Source organism: Talpa occidentalis, unplaced genomic scaffold (assembly GCF_014898055.3).
Source record: "Talpa occidentalis isolate TD23 unplaced genomic scaffold, MPIMG_talOcc4v2.1 talOcc4.16, whole genome shotgun sequence".
Taxonomy (NCBI): domain Eukaryota; kingdom Metazoa; phylum Chordata; class Mammalia; order Eulipotyphla; family Talpidae; genus Talpa; species Talpa occidentalis.
The window spans coordinates 75,861,719-75,885,294 of NW_023601653.1; the positions used below are offsets into that span (position 1 = coordinate 75,861,719).

Here is a 23,576-nt window from a genome sequence, read left to right on the forward strand (position 1 = left end):
AACAGAATAGTGCTTAAATATATCCTTGGAGCCAAAAGAGCTTTGGCTTGACTATTTTTGTCATTTACTAGTTATGTAACTTCAGCACATTAATTAAGTTCCCATTTTGTAAAATGGGAGTGATGGCTGTCCTTAATTCCCAGGGCTGAGAGGAAGAATTAAATGAGCCAGCTCACGAGGCCTTTAGCATAGAGCCAGGCTTCTTAATTAAGCACACGATAAATGTGAGCTAGGCCTGGGAGGGCGGAACATTTTAAGAAAAAGTGACCAACGCTTGTTTCCTTCCAGTGCCTTTTCAGGTCTGCCCCCTCATGTCCCAGTTGCTATCCCTGCAGAAGCTCCGAACGAGAACCTTCGTGAAAGGAATTTCTTCTGTCCTGCCTGCGTTGGAAACGGTTAACGCAAGGACCGCCCCATCTCCTAGAACACACTGCCCAGGCTTTGTTGTCTTTCCATCCCCAGCGGGTGACAACTTTTGGGGCGCGGCACTCTGGGGGCTGTAGTCCGAGCGTCCCCATCCACATCAATGGGGCCACGGATCTGAGGGCGAGGAAAACTACAAGTCCCAGAGTCCTCCGCGCCCCCGGAGGCCGAGCGTGGGCGGGACGCTGCCGGAGCCGGAAAGATGTCAGCGCCCGCTGTCAAGTACCTGCGGTGAGGGCTCTGTTAGTCAATAGGAACTTGGAACGCGACGCCCCGAGTCCAGGGTGGTCCCAGTACAGGCAGTGGGGCCAGAGAAGCGAGCGCTAGGTGTTCCAGGGCTGCAGTCGCTCCAGATGTAAACTAGCCCCGAGATCCCAGGGTTTTTGAAGTGCCCAGCCTTCGCCTTGGACATGGCCACCCCCTTTTCCTTCTCTAGGACTCGGCCGGAGGAAGGGCTGTGGGCAATGCTGTGAGGATTCTCTCTCGATATCCCGGAGTCCCGGGGGGAGGCCGCCACGCTGACGTCCGAGGAGACAGGCCCTGAACCCAGGCTGACTATGAAGAGTGACCCCTCGGCCTCTGCAGCCCCCCTCAGGGGCCTTGTGGGGCCCCTGCGGAGCAGTGAGCCGGTGCGTGTCACCCCAACCCCGTCGGCTGCTGTGGTTCTGCTGGAGGAGGCGGCCGACCTCTTGGTGGTGCACCTGGACTTCCCTGGGGCGCTGCAGACCTGCGAACGTGCCTGGCTGAGCCTGGACAAGGACGGCCCAGCAGAGGAGCCCGCGGGCACGTAGGTGCTGGGCTTGCCGCATTTCAGGGTGATGGTGGGGAGAGACTCCAGACCACAGGAGGTTTGGCATCCCAGATTGCTCAGGCGGAGCTGTGCACCTCGCTTCCATTAAGTTCCTCTCCGAGAGGAGAGATCGATAGGTCCCCTTTGCATAACAGGAAGGTCTCCCAGGCAATTCTTTGCTGCCTGTTCCCGTGTAGAATGTGCATTCATGTTCAAGTATTTCAGTAGTCCTTTTTTTTTCGTGAGCAGGTGGTGAATGTCCTCTTCTAGGTACACGCCACTCTGCCAACTTGTTCACTCCTGATCTTGGCTGATGAATGGGAATGGGTTCAGGGCAGGAGTAGTGTTCTGCCCTGTCCTGTTGAAGGATTGGATTCAAGAATTAACTCAGAAAACCTTGGTTCTGCATTACTTTCTCTCTTTTTTTTTAAGATTTATTTATTTATGCATACAAGAACTTGGGTACAGGCCAGAGGTGCAGGGGTGAGAGGATTCACCAGAGACAGAGTAGGGTACAGAACAGGTGCATTGACTGAAATACACTGCTAAGGGGAGCAGCAGGTGAGGAGAGGTTTGCCATGCCATGTGGGTAGCTCCCTGGCCCGGAATGGAACTCATGCTACAGTGGCTGTGGATAGCGTCATAGTGCTTTTTAGTGCTGAAACTGAACCCCTTGCACCACCAGGGAGGCCCTTCTGCATTACTCTTTCTAATGCCAGCCTCTTCTGGTTTTTGAGGGCATCGTTTTTTCTGTAAAGTTGAATCAGACCACATTAAGGAGGTAGAGGGTAGAATAGTCTAAGCTGAGCCTAGAGAAGGATGAATTAAGGCTTCCTGGCTATGTTTGTAAGGGTTGTTGCAGTACTATGATTTTGGGATTTTGGGGGTACCCCCTAGTTGTGCTAAAAGGCCAGTGGGGGAGTTCCTGTGTTACCTTGCTCCATGCCCAAACTCTCCTCTCACACACCCGTGCGGCACATTGTCCCTTTCCCCTCAGGATTAGATGAGCCCTTCCTTGGCATTTAAACCTGATTTCACCTGAATACAAGGTGTAGTTCAGCAAGTTGCTTTGCCTCTAGAAAGTTTATAGGAACTTTAACTCCTGTGGAAAAGGACAGTTTTCTCTGTGCTGGGGCCCGTGATATCATTTTTTTTTTAATAAAAGATTGATTTATTTATTTATACAAGCAATTGTTATAGTCAGAAGCGCAGAAGGGTGAGAGAATTCACCAGAGCCAGAGCAGGGAACAGAACAGGCAGACTGACTAAAATACACTGCTGAGGGGAGCAGCGGGCGCGAGAGGTCTGCGCGCCATGTGGGACCCTTGCTGGCAGCTGGGGATCGAACCGGTGCTGCAGAAGCTGCAGGCAGCTTCGCAGCCCAGCGCTCAACCGCTGTGCCACCAGGGGAGGCCCCCATGATAACATTTGTAACTGTGCGGCCCACTTGAGTACTGGCCATGAGGACAAAGGTGATGCTGCCGAGCTGGGGAGGAACAGTCCTAATTGGAGGTGGGAGTGGAAATGGATGGGAACTTCTTTTAAAACTAAATTTAGGTTTTCTACTGACAGCTCCTCGGAGGTGAAATGTTCCTTGTGTGTTGTGGGCATCCAGGCCCTGGCCGAAATGGATCGGTGGCAGGAAGTCCTGCCCTGGGTTCTTCGGTATTACCAGGTCCCTGAAAAGTTACCCGCCAAGGTCCTGGAGCTGTGGTAAGTCCTTGTTGCTACTTTTTGGATTATTCCAAGAACAAGAGGGTTTTATGTCCTCTCCTGAGTTGATGCCTATTACCTTTTCCCTCTCCGGTTATTTTTTTTTTTTTCTCCAGAGCTCAAAACATAACAATAAAGGATGAGAAAGAAAGAATTTAGGAGTGGGATAGAGCAAAAGAGGGGGTATTGGGAATAGATGTGAAGTGGGATGACAGAAGTGGAGTGTGGCAGAGTAAGAGCTTCTTGCCATTTCCAGGAATTCCTAATTATGTCCGCATCCCATAGGGAGGGCCTGGAGGACACAGGGGAGGGGCTGGCTAGAAGTGTGGTGACTATGGGAGATGAAGGACTGTGGAGCTGACTGTGCTTTTTTGGGATTGGATTATTCGGGTCTGCAGTGTTCTTTTATACAGCAAAATGCAAGAGCCTGGAGCCATACTGGATGCGGCCAGAGCCTGGCTTCAAGACCCAGACAATCAAGGCCTTCCAGAGTACGGAGCCTTGGTACAACTTCACCTGCACCGAGTGCTGCTGCCTCTGGGCTGCTTGTCGGAGGCTGAGGAGCTAGCGGTGGGCTCTGTGACCTTCAGTGAGGAACAGCGGCTGGATGCACTCCAGGCCATTAGTACAGCAAGGAAGCAGCAGAACCAGCAGCTCTCCCACTCCAAGGAGGTCCAGAAGCTAAACCAGGCCCAGAAGCTAAACCAGGAAGGTAGGACAGTATCCTTGTGTGGACCCTGTAAAGTACAGTTGTGCCCTTCCCCCTGGACCTTGGGGTCCATCGTGACATTCTTGGGAGTTTGGGAGCAATTCTTTGTATGAGTAACTTCCAAATTGCAGATATAATGTTGCATAAAAAAACAAGCCTAGGGCCTCCCCTGTGGCGCAGCAGGTTGAGCGCAGCATGTTGAGCGCAGCGCTGTGGAACTGTTCGCAGCCTCTGCAGCGCGGGTTCGATTCCCAGCCGGCCAGGGAGATTCCCACATGGCGCGGCAGACCTCTCCTGTCTCGCCCACTGCTCCCCTCAGCAGTGTATTTTGGTCCATCTGCCTGTTCTGCTCCCTGTTCTGTCTCTAGTGAATCCTCTCACTCTCCTGCGCCTCTGATCTGTACCCCAGTTCTTGTATCAGAATAAATAAATCTTTAAAAAAAAACCAAAAACAAGCCCAGACCCTCTGTACTTGGTGGTAGAATCTCCATGTAGGAAAGTGTTGCTGGGTTTCAGAACCTTGACTCTTATCTCCTGAAAGTCACCTCCTCCTTGGGGTTCTCTCATTAGATCTTCTGCCTCCATCATGCTGGCCTGGGTGGGATGTTACTCCTTCAAATACAGACACAGCTGAGGTGTGAGTGGGAATGGCAAAAGAAAATAAGAAAATGACATGATAACTTGGTCACTTGACTTCTCAGAAAAAAATTATTCTAGCTTCAGCCCCTGCCCTGCCAGCCTCCTATCTGTCTTCACTCACTAGACTTCTTCGGGGGCTTCAGTGGTCCCCGTTCACTCCTTGCAGGGGCAGCTCAGCTCTCATTAGAGTGGTTTTTATGGGGAAACCACTTCATGAGCCAACACTGTAGACCCAGCCAGGATCCTACCAGGGGCACCAGAGTGCTGTTACAAAGGGACTTTAAAGCTGCTTTATTCCAGACTCTTCCCGTCATACTTGAATATTCTTCAACTTTTCCTCCAGTGTTCATCTAATCTATCCATGAATACTTCCAAAATTCACTGTCTCCTGGTGCACCTTATTCTGCTGTGGACAGTCCTGTGGGGAACATCTTCCTTATGCTGCATTTAGTTTTCCTTCTGGTAGCTTTCCCCACTGATCTTTGTTTTCTTCTCTTAGTAACATACTGTGTAGAACAGGCCTTCAACTATTAGGAGACTGTTTTCCAGAGTGTTCTGAACGGTAAGAATCTGGTGCGATAGGATCCCTTCTTTGCAGACAGGTTGTTGGCTTCAGGGATTGCCTGACTGCCCTGTCTGTCCCCACCCCCTGGCGAGGAAGGGGTAAGGGAAAAGAGTTTGTTGGGAAGTTCAAGGTCTCCTGTCAGGGCTGGGCACTTGTTTTAGGCTTGATGTGTTTATGTTTTTATTCATAATCGAAGACTTTTGAATTCTTTGTATGTGTTCAATGCCCCTCATTTCCCTGAGTTAATGTGATAAACAAGAACTATTGCTTTGTGCAACTCTGTGCCTTCTATCTTAGAGCAAAATATAAAAAATGCTATAAAATGTGAGGCTATAAATAAACACCAAATCTGCCAACTTTACCAGCTGATTAGATGCCTATCAAAGGAGATATTCCCCTCCCAGAAAATCATTGCCAACTTATTGAAAGTGGTGAGATAAAATGTATTTCTATTCTTAACATTTATTTTTTAATTAGAATAACTTTGCATTATAGCATTATATAAGTTTGAGGTGTACTTTACTAAAAATCAACATCTGTATAGACTACATTAAGTTCACCATTGAAACTCCAATTCTATCCTTCAAGCAATTTGATCCTTTCTACCCAGTTGACCCACCCCTCTCCCCTCTTCCTTTCTGGTAATCGCTAATTTGGTCTTTTAGTCTCAAAGTTCATTTTTATTTTATTTATTTCATTTGTTTCTTTTGTTGATTTATTACCATATTTTTTTGACTTTCTCTGACTTACTTCACTAAGCATAAGGTCCACGAGGTCCATTCATGTTATAAATAGCAGGATTTCATCTTTTTATAACTGTATAGTATTCCATTGTGTAAACAGCCCACATCTTTAGTCATCTGTTGATGGGTATTTAGATTGTCTCCAACTCTTGGCTATTGTGAATAATGCTGCAGTGGCAACACATATATCTCTTTGAATTAATGTCTTTGTGTTTTGGGGGTAGATGCCCAGAAGTGGGATAACTAGATCATATGGAACTTGTTTTTAATTTTTTGAGGAATTTCCATACTGCTTTCCATAATGGCTGTGCCATTTTACATTCCTACCACTAGGGTTCCCTTCTCTCCAAATCCTTTCCTTTTCTCCTCTTTGGGTAATAGCCATTCTCATAGGTGGAAGTTGGTATCTAATTGCAGTTTTCATTTGTAGTTCCCTAATTAATATAAACGATGAGCACAGAGGTGACATTTTACTGATGTACTCTGTCCTTAAAACATTTTTGGAGCTTTTGGAATTTCCTTTAGAACTGCTTTGTGAACTACAAGAGAAAACCAATCTTGTTACCTTTTGCTCAACTCTTACAGTCAAGCTCAGTCAGGGAAGCTGATTCTTGTGACTTACCTCTCTCTCCTGACCAGATTCCTTCTCCCACAAGTTCCTGTCACTACTGATGCTGCTTCGCCGACTTTGGAACTCTGCAGTGAGCCACTTCTTTTCCCTGCCCTTCAGAAAGAGCCTCCTGGCTGCCCTGATCCTCTGCCTCTTGGTGGTGAGGTTTGATCCAGGTGAGTGATGAAGCCTGTTGACCTCCCTTCCTGGGAAGGGGAAGTTGATGGGGCTGGGCCTGTGGGAGCCCTCCTGGGGATGGAGGTCCCTCCTGTGCCTCTTTTCTCCGGGTTTTTCTCTAAGGAGGGCTTGTTGGACCAGATTAAGGACATGTCCATCTAGGAGAGACCAGTCCTGGGCTCGTGAGAGGAGTCTGGAGTGAATCCACTCCCCCTGTGTGCCCTTCGACTTGAGTGCTGTCATTTAGCATCCACTTTATCTTGGGCTCAACTCGGACTAGAATCTCAGAGTTTAAAAAAAAAAATCTTCCTCCTTATCATGTCCAAAAAAGTGTGATTTGAAAACATTAAATTGTAAGTGAAGTACTCGTATATTTTAGAAAATGTGGAAAATAGAGAAAAGTATTTAAAAAAAACAAATTTTTGTTTGTTTCCATAAGACATTTAGTCTCAAACCATGGTCTTATGAGGTCTTCAAAGGGCCGTATGGGGCCATTTGACTGGGTATTTCCAGGGCTGCTCAGAGCTCCTGGGGGCCCTGCCTTGGGGGTGGTTTTGATCACTGCAGTGATACCCGCAGGAGAGGAAGACCTGGCTGTGGTTAGAACTATGATGAGTAGAAAGGATCTAAGATAGGCAGGCTGTCAGCAACTTTCTTTAAAAATGACATTTTTTTTTAAGAAATTAGTAATTCAAATAGGGAGAACACAAACCAACAACTCAGTTCTAATTCCAAAGAAGTAGATTTTATTGTATTTTCAATATAATTAACTTAGGATAAAAATAGGTAATACTGTCACATGACTGTAAAGTTAAAAGGTTCAAGGTACAAGGAGGAATGTGAAGCTTCTTTCCAAATTCATCTCCCCAGAAGCAGCCACCATTATGTTTTTTGTCTATCAGAAAGTCAGATTAAAACATAATAAATTTGGATCTTTTTCTCAGCAGATTTAAAGTCATTGTAATCCAAGTGAGGAAAACATATTCCAGAAAACACATCATAGAGAAAATGAAATTCTTTGTTGTTTGGGAGGGGAGGCAGAGCAGATAATATTAAGCACCAATATCTGCTTTAAAGAATTCAATCTTGGTCCCAGGGTGTCGGTTTCTGAGGAACGGGAGGCGGGGCTCAGTGATGGGGTGGCGGGGGGATGGAGGAAAGGCCACTGACTGCAGCCTTCCCTTCCCTGCAGCTTCTCCTTCTTCCCTGCCCTTCCTCTACAAGCTGGTTCAGCTCTTCCATCGGATCCGGGAGACCATGTTTTCTCCCTTCTACCCGCTCCCCACCCACGACTGAGTGTTCGTCTCCTTCCCCTCAACCTGTCACATCTGTGGTCACAGAAGCAGAGTAACTCATCTGTCAGAGCCTGTTTCCTGTTGCAGACTGAGCCTCTCCAGGAGTGTGGCCAACCTAGTTCTAGAAAGAGCTGTTCCAGTCAGGCGAACTACACAGTTTCTCTCCCCTTCACACCCTTGCACCTTGGCTGGCCTCACTGGGTAACATGGAGACAAAGTGGGTCAGAGGGCACAAGTCCTTGAGAACAGACCCCCTTAAGCCCAGAGGCCCTTCTTAGAGGAGGAATTTGGGAAAGGAGAGTGCATCCATTCCACCTTCTTGGCAAAGACAAGCAGTGGATTTTTCAAGTTAAGGTGTTAAAGAAGATGGAAGTTCAGAAAAACCCTGATGGAGTGAATGACCTTTGGCCTTTCACTTCACTGAAAACCTTGCCTCTGAAAATTGCTCCCGAAGGCTTACCTAGGCAGGAAGGTCTGAGAGGGTCTCTTTCTCTTCATCTGTGCCTCTCCCACAGGAGGAAAACCACCCTTCCCCTGGTTTCACAATGGGCTGGAAGCTGCTCCAGCCCTGTGTTCACTCCAGGGTTCTGCTTTCAGAACCAACCAGGTGACTCTTTAAAAAAAAAGCAAAGTGAGGCTGCCCAGCCCTTCCCACTGGGTAAATGATCTTGCTTGGTAGCTCTTGGGCTTCAGCTCAATTTTCCAGCTTGTCAGTGGCCAAGTCCTGCTCCATTACTCTCAGTATCTCTGTCCTCTCTTCCCCTCCTGCTGCCTGCAGTGGTGTTTTTGTACTTTGCCCTGTGGCCGTTTCACCAGGTTCTCCCTGTAACCTGCCCCCTTGCTTCCCACGTGACTGCTGCCCCCCTTTCTGTGTCCTGTTGTTCTAGTTATATTCCATTGTTGGTATAACGCACAAGTTTTTCTGCTCATGTGATGGTGAAAAGTAGGCCAGGCTCGGAGGCAGATGAGCTGAAAATGGAACTGGGTAATCAGGTGAGCTGGAAACAACATGCTGAGGGAGTTGGCAGCAGGGAGACAGGGTTTAGAAGACAGTAACAATTTTATTCATTGTTAAGGGGAGGAGGCTTCCCCGACTTAGTGTTTGAGTAACCAATGTTTTGGTCACTGGCCACAGGAGTCTTACACATGCAAAGCCCTGTGCTGGGAGGGCTGGACAAGCTGCAGCAGGGCGGCCTTTCTGGACCGAAGGTCAAGGAACCTGCCCCTGCTGGGCCCCGGTCACTGTTGATGCCAAGAGCACAGGAGCTGCCTATTTGCTTTTCTGTGGCACAGTCATGTGGAGTGGGAGTCAACAATTCTCTTTTAGAAAAGTGGGCAGGGTAAGGAAGTTTCACAGGCCCTTGGGAGGTTAAGACCCTAGGATGTGGTCTAACTCTAGGAAACAAATCTATGCTTTCATGTATGGGCTTTTAAACAGAGTTAAGAATCCCGGGTGCGAAGGGAGATGGGTCAGCTGTCAGTTCTCTCCTTTAAAATGATTTCTTAAAATGAAAACCCACTCTTGTTCACTATCCTAGATCAAGCTCTTTAATGGCTTCCCAAGACCAACAGGATAAAATCCAGGCTCTTCTTCATGGAATTTTAGGTCCCTTGTGCGCTGCTTTTGGCTGACACCTCCACTTTCACATGGGCCCTCTGCTCCTTATGCTCCCCGCCCTCCAGCGACCCGGCCAGCCTCAGCTTTCTGATGTCTGCGTGTTCCCTCACACCGCTGTGCCTTTCCCAGCTCCTGCTCCTCTGCTCTGTCCGGTGCCCTCCTTGGCCTGGTGAGCTCCTCGACCGAGCAGACTTATTCAAGGTCACCGCTGGGCTCCTTTCCTAATGTCGCTACTCCCAGGCCTCCATTTCGTACCCCTGCTGTGGTAGTGACCCATGGCCTTATAATTGTGAAATTCTTTATCGCCTCCGGTCTCAGTGAGCTCGTGAAGCTGGGGAGTTGCGACTTGTTGCAGTGTTAAGAGTCAGGCTGGAGCCCTGCCCGCCTGCACTCACAAGGTTTGACTGTTGGAAAGTGATTTAACCTGTCTGGCTGTTCTCAACCCTATGGCAGGGCTTGCCTCATAGGGACTTTGAGTAAAGGCGATCCTGCTTAGGAAGTCTTCAGCTTCTTCTCCTGCCTGAAGAGCTCCCAGGAGCTCGCTCTCCCTGTGGCTCAGCCGGGAGCCTGGGAGTTGGGTATTCAGAGTTGTCTAAATAAATGGGTAGAACTGAAATGCGCTTTGGGTGAGTGTGTGGGCTTTGTATTGTGAAACCCTGAGTCTAAAGAAGACCTAATTCTGTGCAACTCATTTTCCCGTCTCTCCCTGAAGTTCCCCAGCGGCGTTCTGCCTGCAGGCCTCCAGGTTCCCTGCTTTATGTTTGCCGATCTCTGCAGTGCTGCCTGCTAACCAGCCTTCCTTCCTCATCAGACAGGGAACTTAGAACCAAAACTGCTTTGACAACTTTAACCTCTTCTAAGGATGCAGGCAGGTCCTCATGTCAGTCTTCAGTTCTGGGCTTAAGAGGTCAGAAGCAAAGGAAGGACTTTTTTGTTAGACTTACAGATACTGTAAGCCGTTAGGCAGATGTGGCTTTTGAGCTCTGGAACTATGATTGGTCCAAATCAAGATGTTCTGTAAATATATAGTATACTTTGGATTTCAAAGATTCAGTACCAAAAAAGAGAAAATGGAAACTCAGTAATTTTTATAATGAGTGCTTGTTGAAATAATATTTTGGATATATTGGGTTAAATAAAGTCTGTTATTAAAATTACTTTACCTGTTTCTTTTGCCTTTTTTTGTGGGACTCCTAGCATATTTAAATCACAATATCTTGCATTATATTTCTAAGGGACATTGCTGCCCAACACATGTAGTTCAGAGGGGATGGAGATCAGAGAAGCTGCATTGCATGATCGACTACTGCAGGGTGTTAGACCCCAAAAGATCACCTAGTAGAGCCCCTTCTTTTAAGTTAGGAGATTGAGACCCAGAGAGGTGAAGTACTTTGCCCCAGTCCCACAGCCTGAATAAGACCAAGGTCTCCTGACACTCAAGTCTAGTGTTTCTTTCACTACATGATTCTGCCTCACTTGTTGTACCCTCAAATCACTCACTCTAGCTGAAGATCACTGTTTATGCAAATGTATCTGAGAAGGTGATTTCAGCGGGAGATTACAGGGTTCTGACTGCAACATGGAACAGTTTTTAAAGCTTAGGGGTGCTGAGAGTATGAACAGGTAATGCTCTTCTGTGTTCAGATTCAAGTCAAAGAGGAGTAGACATGTGGGCAATCATAGGGGTGCAGGCGGGTGGGCAGGTGGGATTCTGCTTCTAGAAAGGGCCAGAGGGACTGAGCAAGTATTTCATAGCTTTGTGTAGGCGGTTCCCACTCTTGCTTGTGTGTGTTTATACATGGGTGTGTGTAGACCATTAAAAAAATATTCAGTGTAATTTCAAGTTTTATATGGTACAGAGTTCAAAAGTTGCAAAAGGGTTTTGTGAAAGAGAAAGTCCTTTTTTCACCCCCATTCCACGTTCCCCAGTTTTTTGCCCAGAGACCACTGTGGTTGTCTGTTTATCCTTCCAGAGCTAATTTCTGATATTAAGCTTTTCTTTCTCTTACACAAATAGTGGCACAGCACGCACACTACACACTCTGGGCCATGCTTTTTTTTTTTTTTTTTTAACAATCTTGGATGTTTGTTCCTTATCAGCTCCTGTAAAATTTCATCATTCTTATTAGTTACACAGTACTCCATTGTGTGATAAAATCAGTGTATAAATCCTGCATACATTCCCTTTTTAATATCTTGAAACTTCCCCCTCTCCTGCACTTAGAAGTACTGCAACCCTGACTTTAAGATGAACAGGTAGTGATCATGGCCGCGTTACTGTTATTTCCTGGCAAACACAGAACCATCTGTTTAGCCTGCCTGGTAACCACCATGGCCACAGCCAGGAGATAAGAGCAGGCCCTTTCACACGGTGAACACTGAATTTTTTCTCTATCTGGAAGGGCACTCAAGCAGCCTCTACCATCCAGTTAAAACAGCCTGAGGTGGGCCTCCCCGGTGGCGCAGCGCTTGACCGCTGGGTGGCGAGGCTGCCCTCGGCCTCTGCGGTGCCGGTTCAATCCCCGGCTGCTCCCCGGCCACCGGAGGAGGGTCCCGCATGGTGTGCCAGACCTGCTCCCCTCAGCAGTTTACCTCAGTCTGCCTGCTCTGCTCCCTGCTCTGGCTCTGGTGAATTCTCTCGCCCTCCCGCGCTTCTGACTGTACCCAGTGCTTGTATAAATGAATAAATAGATCTTAAAAAAAAAAAACAATCAAATTAAAAAAAAAACAATAATAAAGCAGCCTGAGGAAATGACAGACAAAGGCCGGATATGAACTGTAAATAGGGCATCTACCCTCTACCTCAGACTCTTCCTTTTTTGCCTAGAAATGCTCCAGGGCTTGAAGACTTTTACCTCTGGTGCCCACAGGCCGAGGCCTGTTGTAATTCTGCCAGATTTTACTCTCAGGCTCCCTGCAGCCTGACCCTTGCTCCTCCCTGGACCCTAATACAAATGGTCTGGTCCTTAGAATGTAACCAACAGGTTCTGTCAGAGATGTAAGTTCTGGAGTGTTCATGAGAAAAATGTGGGACCCTTTTGCTTCTCTCCCTCTGGAAACCTTAGTGTTTGGGCTGGCAGGAAGCTAAGTTGAAGTCAACAGGCGCCATGTTTCCAGCCTGTGACTCCCTCTCTGTGGATCGCCTATGTCAAAGCAGGGATCCAGCTGTTGTTTGTCAGCCTCCAGTCCTCTTGATGTGACAACAAATGTTTTTCTTGTCTTAAAGTAACTGTAGTGGCCAGGAGGGCACAGATAGGATCTCTATGATCCGAGCAGACGGGTAAGGGAGAGTCCTGGAGCTCTCGGTGGCTTTTTCAGGCTTTTATTAAGCTTTTTACGGCAGGGGAGTCTTCACTCTTTCTGGGCTCTCTGCTGCTCTCGTTCTAGTTCTCATTCTCTTGTTCTCCCTTCTGAGTCACGGGGACGCCACCCTTATAAGCCCAGTCTCAATTCAGATGCGCCCAGCGATGCATGCCCACACCCTGCTCCAGGTGTCCGCCATCAGGCATGCACGTAGGACCGCAGGGATCCATCATTAATGCTAACGGTGGGAGGGTGGGAAAGCCTGGTACTTTTTCACTTACCCCACAATCCACCCCCTCAGGGTCTTCTGCCATACAACCTGTATGCAAGTTATATACAAGTTTCCCTTGGTGAATATAAACACTGCAGCCATGGCCCACAAAAGTAAATAGAATACAACGGAATATAGCAATGCAACAACACAACAAAACACAAACAGTCCAGGCAGGGCACCAACCTGGGGCAAAAGACAAGATTATTGGCACCAGCAGATGATCCACTACGACCGCTGCCGAAGGCGCTGCTCATGTGAGGGGGGAACCACTCATGGCATCTGCTGTCACACACCAGGAGCCATAAGGCTTCCTGGCCTTTTCTGGCTGTGGTCTCGGCCACAAGCCACACACCGCATCCACCCCCTGGATGCGCTCACTTTTGGATTGGCGATTCTGTACTCTTTGGGGATAATCGTCCAATCCTCAGGGTTTCTGTCTGCGGTCGCTCCAACACTCGGCTTTCACAGCCACCAATGTGACACTCAGACCCCCGCACTCAGGCCAACCCTTTGCACATGCACATGGGTCGGGGAAACGTGGATACAAGCTCCACACGCGGCCTCTTTTGGGTCCCTTCTTGGGCTGTGGGCTCCACCACAAGCCACATTCCCCACCCGTCCCCCAAGGACGAGTTCCTCAGCTTCTCCCCCTCACTCAACAACGAACAGGCATCAATCACAGGTAATTTAAAGAGACTCACTGGCCTTCTTTAACACACTTAGGCTGCTTAACAGCCACTCAGGGCTTCCCAATCTCAGCACCAGCCTTGGCCTTACCTAAGTTGGCCTTTTTGATATATCTCCTCTGCCTGGCTGCAGAGAACTTGGCGAGGGCTTCTTCCCTAAGCCAATCTTGGGGTCTTCCCATGCCTGCCCCTTCCTCTACTCTGGCCATGGCCTCTCTGGGCTGTTTCCCAAGGATTTCTGGGCAGTACACGGGCTGCATTTGGTCACCGAGGCCCACCAGACACGCCTTGATTTTCATCTCCTGGGGTTTAGAAACGATACCATCCACCCCCAGGGTCCCCAAGACGTAACACCAACCTGCCAAAGTTCCTCCGTCTTCTGGCTAGATTGTCAGTCCAAGTCCATTGTTTTTCCCTGCATCAGCACTGGGCGAGCTCTGAATGGTGGTCCTCTTTCTCCTATGATTCTGCTGCCTTAGGGGTTATGGGCTGGTCCTCCCAGGCAGTCTCCTCCTCCATGCGAGGTCTCGTCCAGCATCTCCTGGACCTTGTCCACCTCCTGTGCTCCTGCAGCATCTTTAGCTCTTCCCGCAGCTCCTGGACTTTGGTCACCACTGGTGTTGCCCTGTGCCTCCTGTGTTGTCACATGCTCACGGCCTGCCACCCCTCAGCCCCTCCTGAGGTCTTTGGAAGGCTCCATACCCGTCTGCATAGAATCATCCTGCCGACTATGCCAACTATAGAGGCAGGAAGCACAGAACAGGAACTCTATGATCTGAGGAGATGGGTAAAGGAGAGTCCTGGACCCCTTGGTGGCTTTCTCGGGCTTTTATTGAGCTTTTTACAGCAGGGGGGCTGGCAGGCTGGCAGGCCTCCCAGTCTCCTGGCGAATCTTCTCTTTCTGGGCTCTCTGGTGTTCTTTTGTGGTCTCTACCACTCTCGTTCTAGTTCTCTTGTTCTGCCTGCTGGCGTCCCCATGACGCCACCCTTATAAGCCCTGTCTCAACCCAGGTGTGCCCACCTATGCATGCCCACACCCTGCTCCAGGTGCCTGCCATCAGGCATGCATGTAGGACTGCAGGAATCCATCATTAATGCTAATGGCAGGAGGGCAGAAAAGCCTGATACTTTTTCACTTACTCTATAGTAACAGATGTATATTTTTAAGAAAATATTAAAAAGTACACAGAAGCAAAGATGGACCCTATGACTCCACCACTCAGAGAAAGCCACTGTTAATATAGGTTGGTTTTGGGCCTCCCCTGGTGGCGCAGGCGGTTGAGCACCATGCTGTGAAGCTGTCTGCAGCCTCGGCAGTGTGGGTTCGATCCTGGCCGGCCGGCGAGAGTCCCACATAGCACAGCAGTTCTCTCCTGTCTTGCCCGCTGCTCCCCTCAGCAGTGTATTTCATCAGTCTGCCTGTTCTGCTCCCCGCTCTGTCTCACCCTCCTGCGCATCTGGCCTGTACCATGGTTCTTGTATAAATAAATAAATAAATAAATAAATCTTTAAAAATAAATAAATAACATAGGTTGGTTTTCTTGTTTTCTTTTAAACTTCCAGTCCTCTTACTAGCCCAGGTGCTTGAGACTCTGTGAAACAATGGCAGGTGGCAGACGAGGGTTTGTGCACGAGAGGGACGAACCGGTCCAGCCAGGCCTCCTCCACTAAGAAGAGCAGGAATGACCTGGGGAAGAGGGGCTGAGGGGAGAGGGGGCCGGCAGCCACCTGCTCCTTTCCTGTGGTAGCTAAAGAGCTTGAGGGGTCAGTGGAATGATGGGGTGCTCACTGACATCCGCTCTCACCAACCAGGCCAGATCCAAGTAGGTGGGATTGGGATTTCATTTGGGGGGAGGGGATGGTTTGGGATTTTATGACCCACTTTTAATTTAAAAAGTGACCCAAATTTGTTATATTTTTATTTTTTGATTTGTTGTTTTACATCATTGTTCATTTTTGTGCAGTATTTGAGTTCTCCCTCAGGTGTGCAGCAGTATGTGACTATGAAAAAAGTCACTGTCAATGTTAGCATTTTTAGGCAGAAAACCAAATTCTGTGGTCCTTAAACTATAACCAGTGGGCTTCTGGTGGCCTATGGCTAAAGTCTCAGTGCTTGCACTGCTACAGCCCGAGTTTGATCTTTGGCCACCCACATGGTGCAGCAGACCTCTCCTGTCTCACCCGCTGCTCCCCTCAGCAGTGTGTTTCAGTCTGCCTGTTCTTGTGTTCCCCACTCTGTCTCTGGTGAACCCTCTCACACCCACACCTCTGGCCCACACCCCAGTTCTTCTACATAAAAATAAAATCTTAAAAAAAGAGAATATGACCAACATGTTCTCACCCTCAGAGATATATTAAATTCTAGGGGGAAATTGTACTTCTATATAAAAGCCTTGTTTCTGAATGCAGCAGAGCCCCTCTTTGGCTCCTTGCACTCTCTCTAACTTTTCTGACTCCTCGTCTGATTCTTTAGCTGGCCTTCCAGCTTGGAGAGGGTATACCCTCAGGCACAGCTCTGCTCTCTCTACATTCTCTCTCTTGGTGAGCTTTTCTACTCTGGATTCAGCCGTCACCTTTCTCTGAATAACCCCCAGTCTCCACCTCCACCCTTGATCTCTGATTATATTTCCAACTGCAGAGAAAATGGATCCATATTCCTTTCCCCTATTCTCCAAGTCCCTCATCCAGATTCTTTTTTTTTAATTAATGAGTTACTTTATTTTTAACTGAGGTAATATTTGGGTTCCCCCATCAGGTATTGCCACAGTTGCGCACACACTACCATCCAGATTCTTGACCTTCGTTCTTATTGCTGACCAGCTTCACCTCCAAACCTACTCAGTCCCTGTATATCTTCTTTCCACAGTCTCAACTTAGTTGAGATCCTCAGATCTCAGCTTACCACTCAGCCAAATCTCTCCTAGGAAGCCTTCTTGGCCACTCTCAGTCTCAAAACATTTCTCTGTTCAGCCAAAGCATTTATTTCACTAAATCAATAGATACTTGTTTTGTTCATGAGGCTAATAGCTTGTTTTTCCAACTGGATGAAAGCCTTTTGTGTGGAGTAGAGGCCGTGCTTTCTGATGATGGTGATGATGATGATGATGATGATGATGGAGGTGAAGATGATGATAGCTAACATTTGGAAGTCAGTAACATATTAATATTGTGACTATGTGCCAGGCATTGTCTCCACTTTACATATATTTGTAAATGAATCTTCTAACAAGTCATTGAGGTAGGCATTATCTCAGTGTTGGAAATGACAAAAGAGTAACTTGCCCAACTGTCTCACAGTTGTCAAAACTGGTAGAGCTGAGACCTGAACCTGCACTCGTGTTCTTACATGTTCCATAACACCCAGAAGGAGGCCGTCATGTGAGAGGCCATGTAATAAAGATTTACTGAATGAAATTAGCATTGGGAAGTAGAGGGAAGAAGAAGTCAAAGCAGAAGTTGGTGAGCATAAAGGCAAGCATCGGGGCTGAAGGTGGCAGGGAGGGTGGGCGGAGGAGAAAAGGCACCCTGCTTTGGCACTTGATTTAGCAGAGTCATCGCTCAGCTCCCTGCAGAGGGAGAGAGCAGGAGGTGTTCCTTTTCACATGTGCCAGTGCTGACAAAGACAGCCTGGCGGGCATCCTTCGTGTAGATATAAACACAAGCTGGTGGTTCTCTTAGATGACTCACACGGATCAGCCTAGCTCTTGGTTGGCAGCAGCCGCAGCTAGATGCTGAGGGATGGGCTGCTTTTCCTGAACGGAAGCCACTCTGTCTTTGATCCCCTCCAAAGTGTTGTCTGAGCGTTTTTCTAACTCTTCCTCAACCATCAGCAAGCTGGAAAGCTGATAAAGTTGCCCATTACCCTGTAAGAGTCACTCTACCTACTCTAAGTCCTCCTGAGATTCTGGGCTCTGGCAGTGGACGGAGACTCCTCCAGTAGGTACCCACTGCTCCTGTGCATCCTGAGGGTCTTCTCTCCTCCCTCATCTGTCCCATTTGTGGATTTCGTGATACAGATATCAATTAGCTGTTTCAGAGGTGCTAAAAACAGTGGCTAAAAGACATGCCCTATTAGCCCTCCTGGGATGCACATGCATTTTTACAAGGCTCTTTTTGAGAAGCAAAATCTAAACCCAATGGGGTGATTTGACTGTAAAAATAAGAAGCAGTATAGAATGGTGTTTAAAAAGACTGGAAACAGGGGTCCCTGGTGGCACAAGGGGTTAAGTGTTAGCATTATAAAGCAGTCCGCAGAGTTCAGTCCCCGGCCAGGGAACTACCCACATGGCGCAGCAGACCTCTCCTGCCTCGCCCGCTGCTCCCCTCAGCAGTGTATTTCAGTCAGTCTGCCTGTTCTGTTCCCTGCTGTCGCTGGTAGATCCTCTCACCCTCCCCTGCACCTCTGGCCTGTACCCCAGCTCTTATATGCATAAATAAATCTTAAAAAAATAAATAAAAATAAAAAGACCTGAAGTAACAAGTACTGGCAAGGTTGTGGAGAAAAAGTAATTCGAATTCACTGTGGGTGGGAATGCAGACCAGTCTAGCCCCTATGGGAAACAGTATAAGGGTTTCTGAAAACATTAAAAATAGATCTGCCATATGATCCAGCAATCCCACACCTAGGTATCTACCTAGGTGTGAAAAATGCAAAGACACTAACTTGAAGGGATGGATGCACTTCTATATTCATTGCAGCACTATTTATAGTAGTCAAGCTGTGGAAGCAAACTAAGTGCCCAAGGACAGATGAGTGGATTAAAAAGATGCGGTATGGCAATAGATGCTGAGAAAGCTTTCGACAAAGTGCAACACGCATTCATGATAAAAGCCCTTGAAATTCTTGGGATACAAGGAACATACCTCAACATCATAAAGGCCATCTATGACAAGCCAACAGCCAGTATCATTCTCAATGGTGAAAAGCTGAAAGCATTTCCATTAAGATCTGGAACAAGACAAGGATGTCCACTCTCACCACTGCTTTTCAATATAATACTGGAAGTCCTAGCCAGAGCAATAAGACAAGAGAAAGACATCCAAGGAATCCAAATAGGAAAAGAAGAAGTCAAACTATCACTATTTGCAGATGATATGATAATATACATAGAGAACCCCAAAAACTCCACAGAAAAACTAATTCAACTCATCAATCAGTTCAGTAAAGTGGCAGGATACAAAATCAACACGCAAAAGTCAGTAGCCTTCCTATACACAAACACTAAATCTGAAGAAGAAGAAATCAAAAAAACCATCCCTTTTATTATTGAAACAAAAAAAAATCAAATATTTGGGAATAAATCTAACAAAAGAGGTAAAGGACCTATACAAAGAAAACTATAAAACACTGTTAAAAGAAATAGAAGAAGACACAAAGAAATGGAAAGACATCCCCTGCTCATGGATTGGAAGAATAAACATTATTAAAATGGCCATCCTACCAAAAGCAATATACAGATTCAATGCTATTCCAATCAAAATTTCAATGTCATTCTTCAAAGAAATAGAACAATTATTGATGAAATTCATATGGAATCACAAAAAACCCCGAATAGCCAAAGCTCCCCTGAAAAAAAGAGAAGGGAATGGAGGCATCACACTCCCAGACTTCAAACTATACTACAAAGCCATAATCATCAAAACTGCATGGTATTGGAACAAGAACAGACATACAGACCAATGGAATCGAATAGAAAATCCAGAAATAAGCCCACAGATTTATGGTCAACTACTCTTGGACAAAGGAGCAAAGACTATGCATTGGAGCAAAGAAAGTTTGTTCAATAAATGGTGCTGGGAAAACTGTGTCGCTACATGCAAAAGAATGAAGCTTGACCACTACCTCACACCATACACAAAAATCAACTCAAAATGGATTAAAGAACTAGACATAAGACCTGAAACCATAAAATACATAGAAGGAAATATAGGCGAAACACTACGTGATTTGCACATCAAAGACATCTTTACAGACACATCACCCAAAGCAGTGATAGTGAAGGCAAAGACAAACAGCTGGGACTACATCAAATTAAAGAGCTTCTGCACAGCAAAAGAGACAATAACAAAAACAAAGAGAAACCCCACCAACTGGGAGAACATTTTTGCACACAACACTAATGATAAAGGACTGATCACAAAAATCTACAAAGAGCTGATGAGACTCAGCAACAACAAAGAAAATAATCCAGTCAAAAAATGGGCAGAAGAGCTAAAAAGAAACTTCTCTGAAGAGGAAATGCGAATGGCCAACAGGCATATGAAACAATGTTCAACATCACTTGTCATCAGGGAAATGCAAATCAAAACTACCATGAGATACCATCTAACACCAGTGAGAATGGCACATATTAAAAAAACTAGCAACAACAAATGTTGGCGAGGGTGTGGAGAAAAAGGAACTCTCCTGCACTGTTGGTGGGAGTGCAAACTGGTCCAACCACTATGGAGAGCTGTGTGGAGATTTCTGGACCTACTAAACATAGAGCTTCCATATGATCCAGCAATTCCACTCCTAGGTATTTACCCAAAGGACACAGAAACATCAATTCCAAAGAGCACCTGCACCCCTATGTTTATAGCAGCACTGTTTACAATAGCTAAGCTTTGGAAACAGCCCAAATGCCCAAAAATAGATGACTGGATCAAGAAGATGTGGTACATATACACCATGGAATATTACTCAGCATTCAAAAAAGATAAACACATGCAATTTGCAGCAACATGGATGGCGCTGGAAGGGATCATGCTCAGCGAAATAAGCCAAAAAGAAAAAGAAAAATACCGGATGGTCTCACTCATAGCAGGAATCTAGAAAACTTAAATAAGGGACCAGGAAAATGAATAACTATAAGAAAGTGAAAATCAAAATCAACAAAAAACTATGAACCAGAGACACTTTTTGGGGGGTGGGGGGCGGGAGGGGAGGGATTGGGGTCAGAATGGGGGGGTTGCAATTGTATGGGGAATATAAAAATAAAATTTATTATTTTTAAAAAAAAAAAGATGCGGTGTGGGCCTCCTTGGTGGCACAAGGGGTTAAGCACTGCACTATGAAGCTGTCCGCAGCCTCTGCATCACGAGTTCAATCCCCGGTGGCCAGGGAGCAACCGCATGGTGCAGCAGACCTCTCCGGTCTTGCCTGCTGCTCCCCTCAGCAGTGTACTTTGGTCATCTGCCTGTTCTGTTCCCCACTCTGTCTCTGGTGAATCCTCTCACCCCTCTGCATCTCTGGCCTGTACCCCAGCTCTTGTATGCATAAATAAATAAATCTTAAAAAAAAGATGTGGTGTAGATACACAATGGAATACTACTCAATTATTGAAAAGAAAAAGATGAAATTTTGCCATTTGCGACAGCATGGAAATATGGATGGAACAGCGTGAGGAGGATTATGCTAAGTGAAATAAGTCAGAAGGAGAAAGAAAAATACCAGATGATTTCATTTATATGTGAAATGTAGAGAAAATCAAAAGAACAGACAAAACTAAACCAAAACAAACCTAGAAATAAGACTGCCGAACCGCGGCTACTAGAGGGGGTGTTCATCTTCTACTGCTGCTGTACAGGCTACCACAAACTGACTGGCCTAGAACAACAGAAATTTCTCATAGCTCTGGAGGCCAGGAGTTCAATTCACAGTGTCTCTCTTTGAAGGTTCTAGGAGAATCCTTCCTGCCTCTTCCACCTCCTGGTGAGGTATCCTTGGCATATGACAACTTCACTCAAATCTCTCAAATCCATCATCACTGCACCATCTGTGACTCTTGGTCTTCTCTCTGTCTCTGATAAGGTTGTCATTGAATTTAGGAACCACCCCAATCCAGGACAATCTCATTTTGAAATCCTTAATTATGCCTAAAAGACCCTTATTCCAAAGAAGAGTCTGAGGTTCAGAGAGAATACATCTTTTGGGGATCACAATTCAACCCACTACGCTTAGTAGCCATGCAGTATTCCCTCCTATTAATATGTTGGCCACATCAGTTCTTCCATCTTTTTGCTAATATGAACAACTATGCTAAAAGGATCACATAAGAAAATGCTGTAGAACATCACTGTTATTTTTTTCATGGGTTGTTTTCTTGGAACAGTTTTCCAATTGGGAGAACTGTTTCTTAGTTCTCTCAACATACTCAGGGTATGGTCCAGAACAAAGGATCACTTTGCGATACTCATAGCAGTATGCGAAATAACTGGGGGGCACAGGGGAGGGAAGCTATTCAGCTCATTGTTTCGGTAGCCAATAGGAGAAGATATTTGACAAGTGCAGAATGAACTGTACACTGAAATCCAAGACCTCAGAGAGAGGAAGGTCATTATCTGACTGCCTTCTCTTCCCTATGGTACCACTGTACCTCACACGACTCCTCCGGTGCTGTTTTAGAGGCTGGCAGCTGGAGAGGATGGCTCCGGAACAGCCTCAGATACAGGGAGGCTCAGGGCTTCAGCCTCTGATCAGCTGAGCCAATTATGAAGGAAAGGAGTGTTTTCTTAGTTTCCCAGCCTTAGCTTTTCTCTGCACCTGCTATTCTAGCCTAGGCCCCCAGCCCTAAATGCCCCCGGCCTCCTTTTGTCACTGTTTATCTTTCTGCTAAAGTCTCCGTGACTCACTGAGAGGCTGCCTCCTGGCAGGCAGCGGTGAGATTTTAACCGGGATCACTGGTAACACCGCAGAGATGACACAATGTAGTGTCCGCTTGGACTGCAACAGTGGGAAGAGCAAGAGGTGGGGAAGAATAAGGGTCAGTGGGAAAACAATGACCTTTCCCAACTTAATACAACACATCACCGACCCTCCAAGGTTGGTTTTGGAGAGACTTGTCTGGGACAAGTGCCTTGTGTGGCTCCAGATTTGTCCTGAGGCTCACCCTTCCTTTGGTGGTGTCTCTGTGATTATGGCCGCCAGGACCAGGCAGGCTGCAAATGGGACCACTTCATCAGTGATTACCGTGGCCAAGATACTCGCTCTTTCTTCTCTGAGGTCCTGCAGCATTTGAGAAACAAGACTGGAATGTGAATATTTAAAGGTGAATGCGATTAAGGCTGGGGGTAGCCAAAGGTAATGAAATATGGGGTGTACTTAAATCTAGATCATCTGATTATAAGATATTTGCTTTCTGGAATACATAGGCTCACCCCAGCAGAGTGGTGGGTGTCTGGAAATTAACAGAACTTTCTTGTATCTCTTCCTCCAGGCTCCTCTTTAATATTTGGCCCCTGGAACACCTAGATATTCAGACTCTCAAAGTCTAAGCTAAGAGAATGAGGACAAGTCCTTTCTAACTAAGGTTTGTTCTTCCAGGTCCAGATCATAGGCAATGATTAAACATCTGAGCTCAACCTCTGGTGTTGGATTACTGAGCCCAAGCCTCAGCTCCACCTCTTACCAGTTATGTGATCGGGATAAAGAGTTAACATCGCCAAGTCTCAGAGTCTTCGTTTGTAAAATGGGGATAATAAAAATTTTAATTTCAGAACTTTGTTGTAAGAAACAAAAGAAATAAACCCTTACTTAGCACAGAGTTTGAACACAGCAAGTACTCAGTGTTAGGAAATACTGTGTCAGTAAGTACATAAATATCATGAAGATATCTCTTCCCTGGGGTGATTGCTAGGAATTGTCTACTTCTTACTCAAATGGGTGTGGCTGAACTTATTAGGCCATCACCACAATTATACTTGAGAACATGACCCCATAGAACAAAAATTCATGCAAGAAGAAACACAGTCATATGTAGTGAGTGGGCTGCAGAAAAGGTGGACTAGTTTCTTCAGCTCAAGGTCTAAATCACACTTGTAGGAAATTGCCTTCTTATAAATAGCCTGGGTTTGAATTTAGTCTCTCTACCAGCAAAAAGGACACTGGATTAGCCAGAGTTCTCCAGAGAAATAGGAGCCATATTAATTAGATATATTATCATGAATTAAGTTGTACATAATTATACATTGAATGGTTATATATGATAAATATATGCATATAATTAATCAATTATAAAGAATTGGCCTAATTGGTTATAAAGATGGAGAAG

At 46.4% G+C, this 23,576-nt stretch overlaps 1 protein-coding gene across 3 annotated transcripts; it reads left to right on the forward strand.

The window, feature by feature from the left end:
• Positions 1-602: 602 nt before the first annotated feature.
• PEX26 (peroxisomal biogenesis factor 26) lies at positions 603-23,058 on the forward strand. 3 transcript variants are annotated; one of them, XM_037514639.2, is made up of 6 exons: positions 603-654; positions 860-1,210; positions 2,786-2,926; positions 3,325-3,638; positions 6,222-6,368; positions 7,562-10,421. In XM_037514639.2, exons 2-6 carry the CDS (start codon positions 981-983, stop codon positions 7,663-7,665), a joined length of 936 nt encoding a protein of 311 aa, XP_037370536.1. In that variant the 5' UTR covers positions 603-654; positions 860-980; the 3' UTR covers positions 7,666-10,421. The 3 variants fall into 3 exon arrangements, with proteins under 3 accessions (XP_037370536.1, XP_037370537.1, XP_037370535.1); XM_037514640.2 differs by lacking the exon at positions 7,562-10,421 and adding an exon at positions 22,850-23,058 and having other exon boundaries at positions 603-1,210; XM_037514638.2 differs by having other exon boundaries at positions 603-1,210.
• Positions 23,059-23,576: the final 518 nt, after the last annotated feature.

Bases quoted from the DNA above. Each gene is read 5' to 3' on its own strand.
- PEX26 (XM_037514638.2), top strand. From the start codon at position 981: ATGAAGAGTGACCCCTCGGCCTCTGCAGCCCCCCTCAGGGGCCTTGTG. The intron at 1,211-2,785 runs GTAGGTGCTGGG...TTCTACTGACAG, and splicing joins GCAGAGGAGCCCGCGGGCAC to CTCCTCGGAGGTGAAATGTT. The intron at 6,369-7,561 runs GTGAGTGATGAA...CCTTCCCTGCAG, and splicing joins GGTGGTGAGGTTTGATCCAG to CTTCTCCTTCTTCCCTGCCC.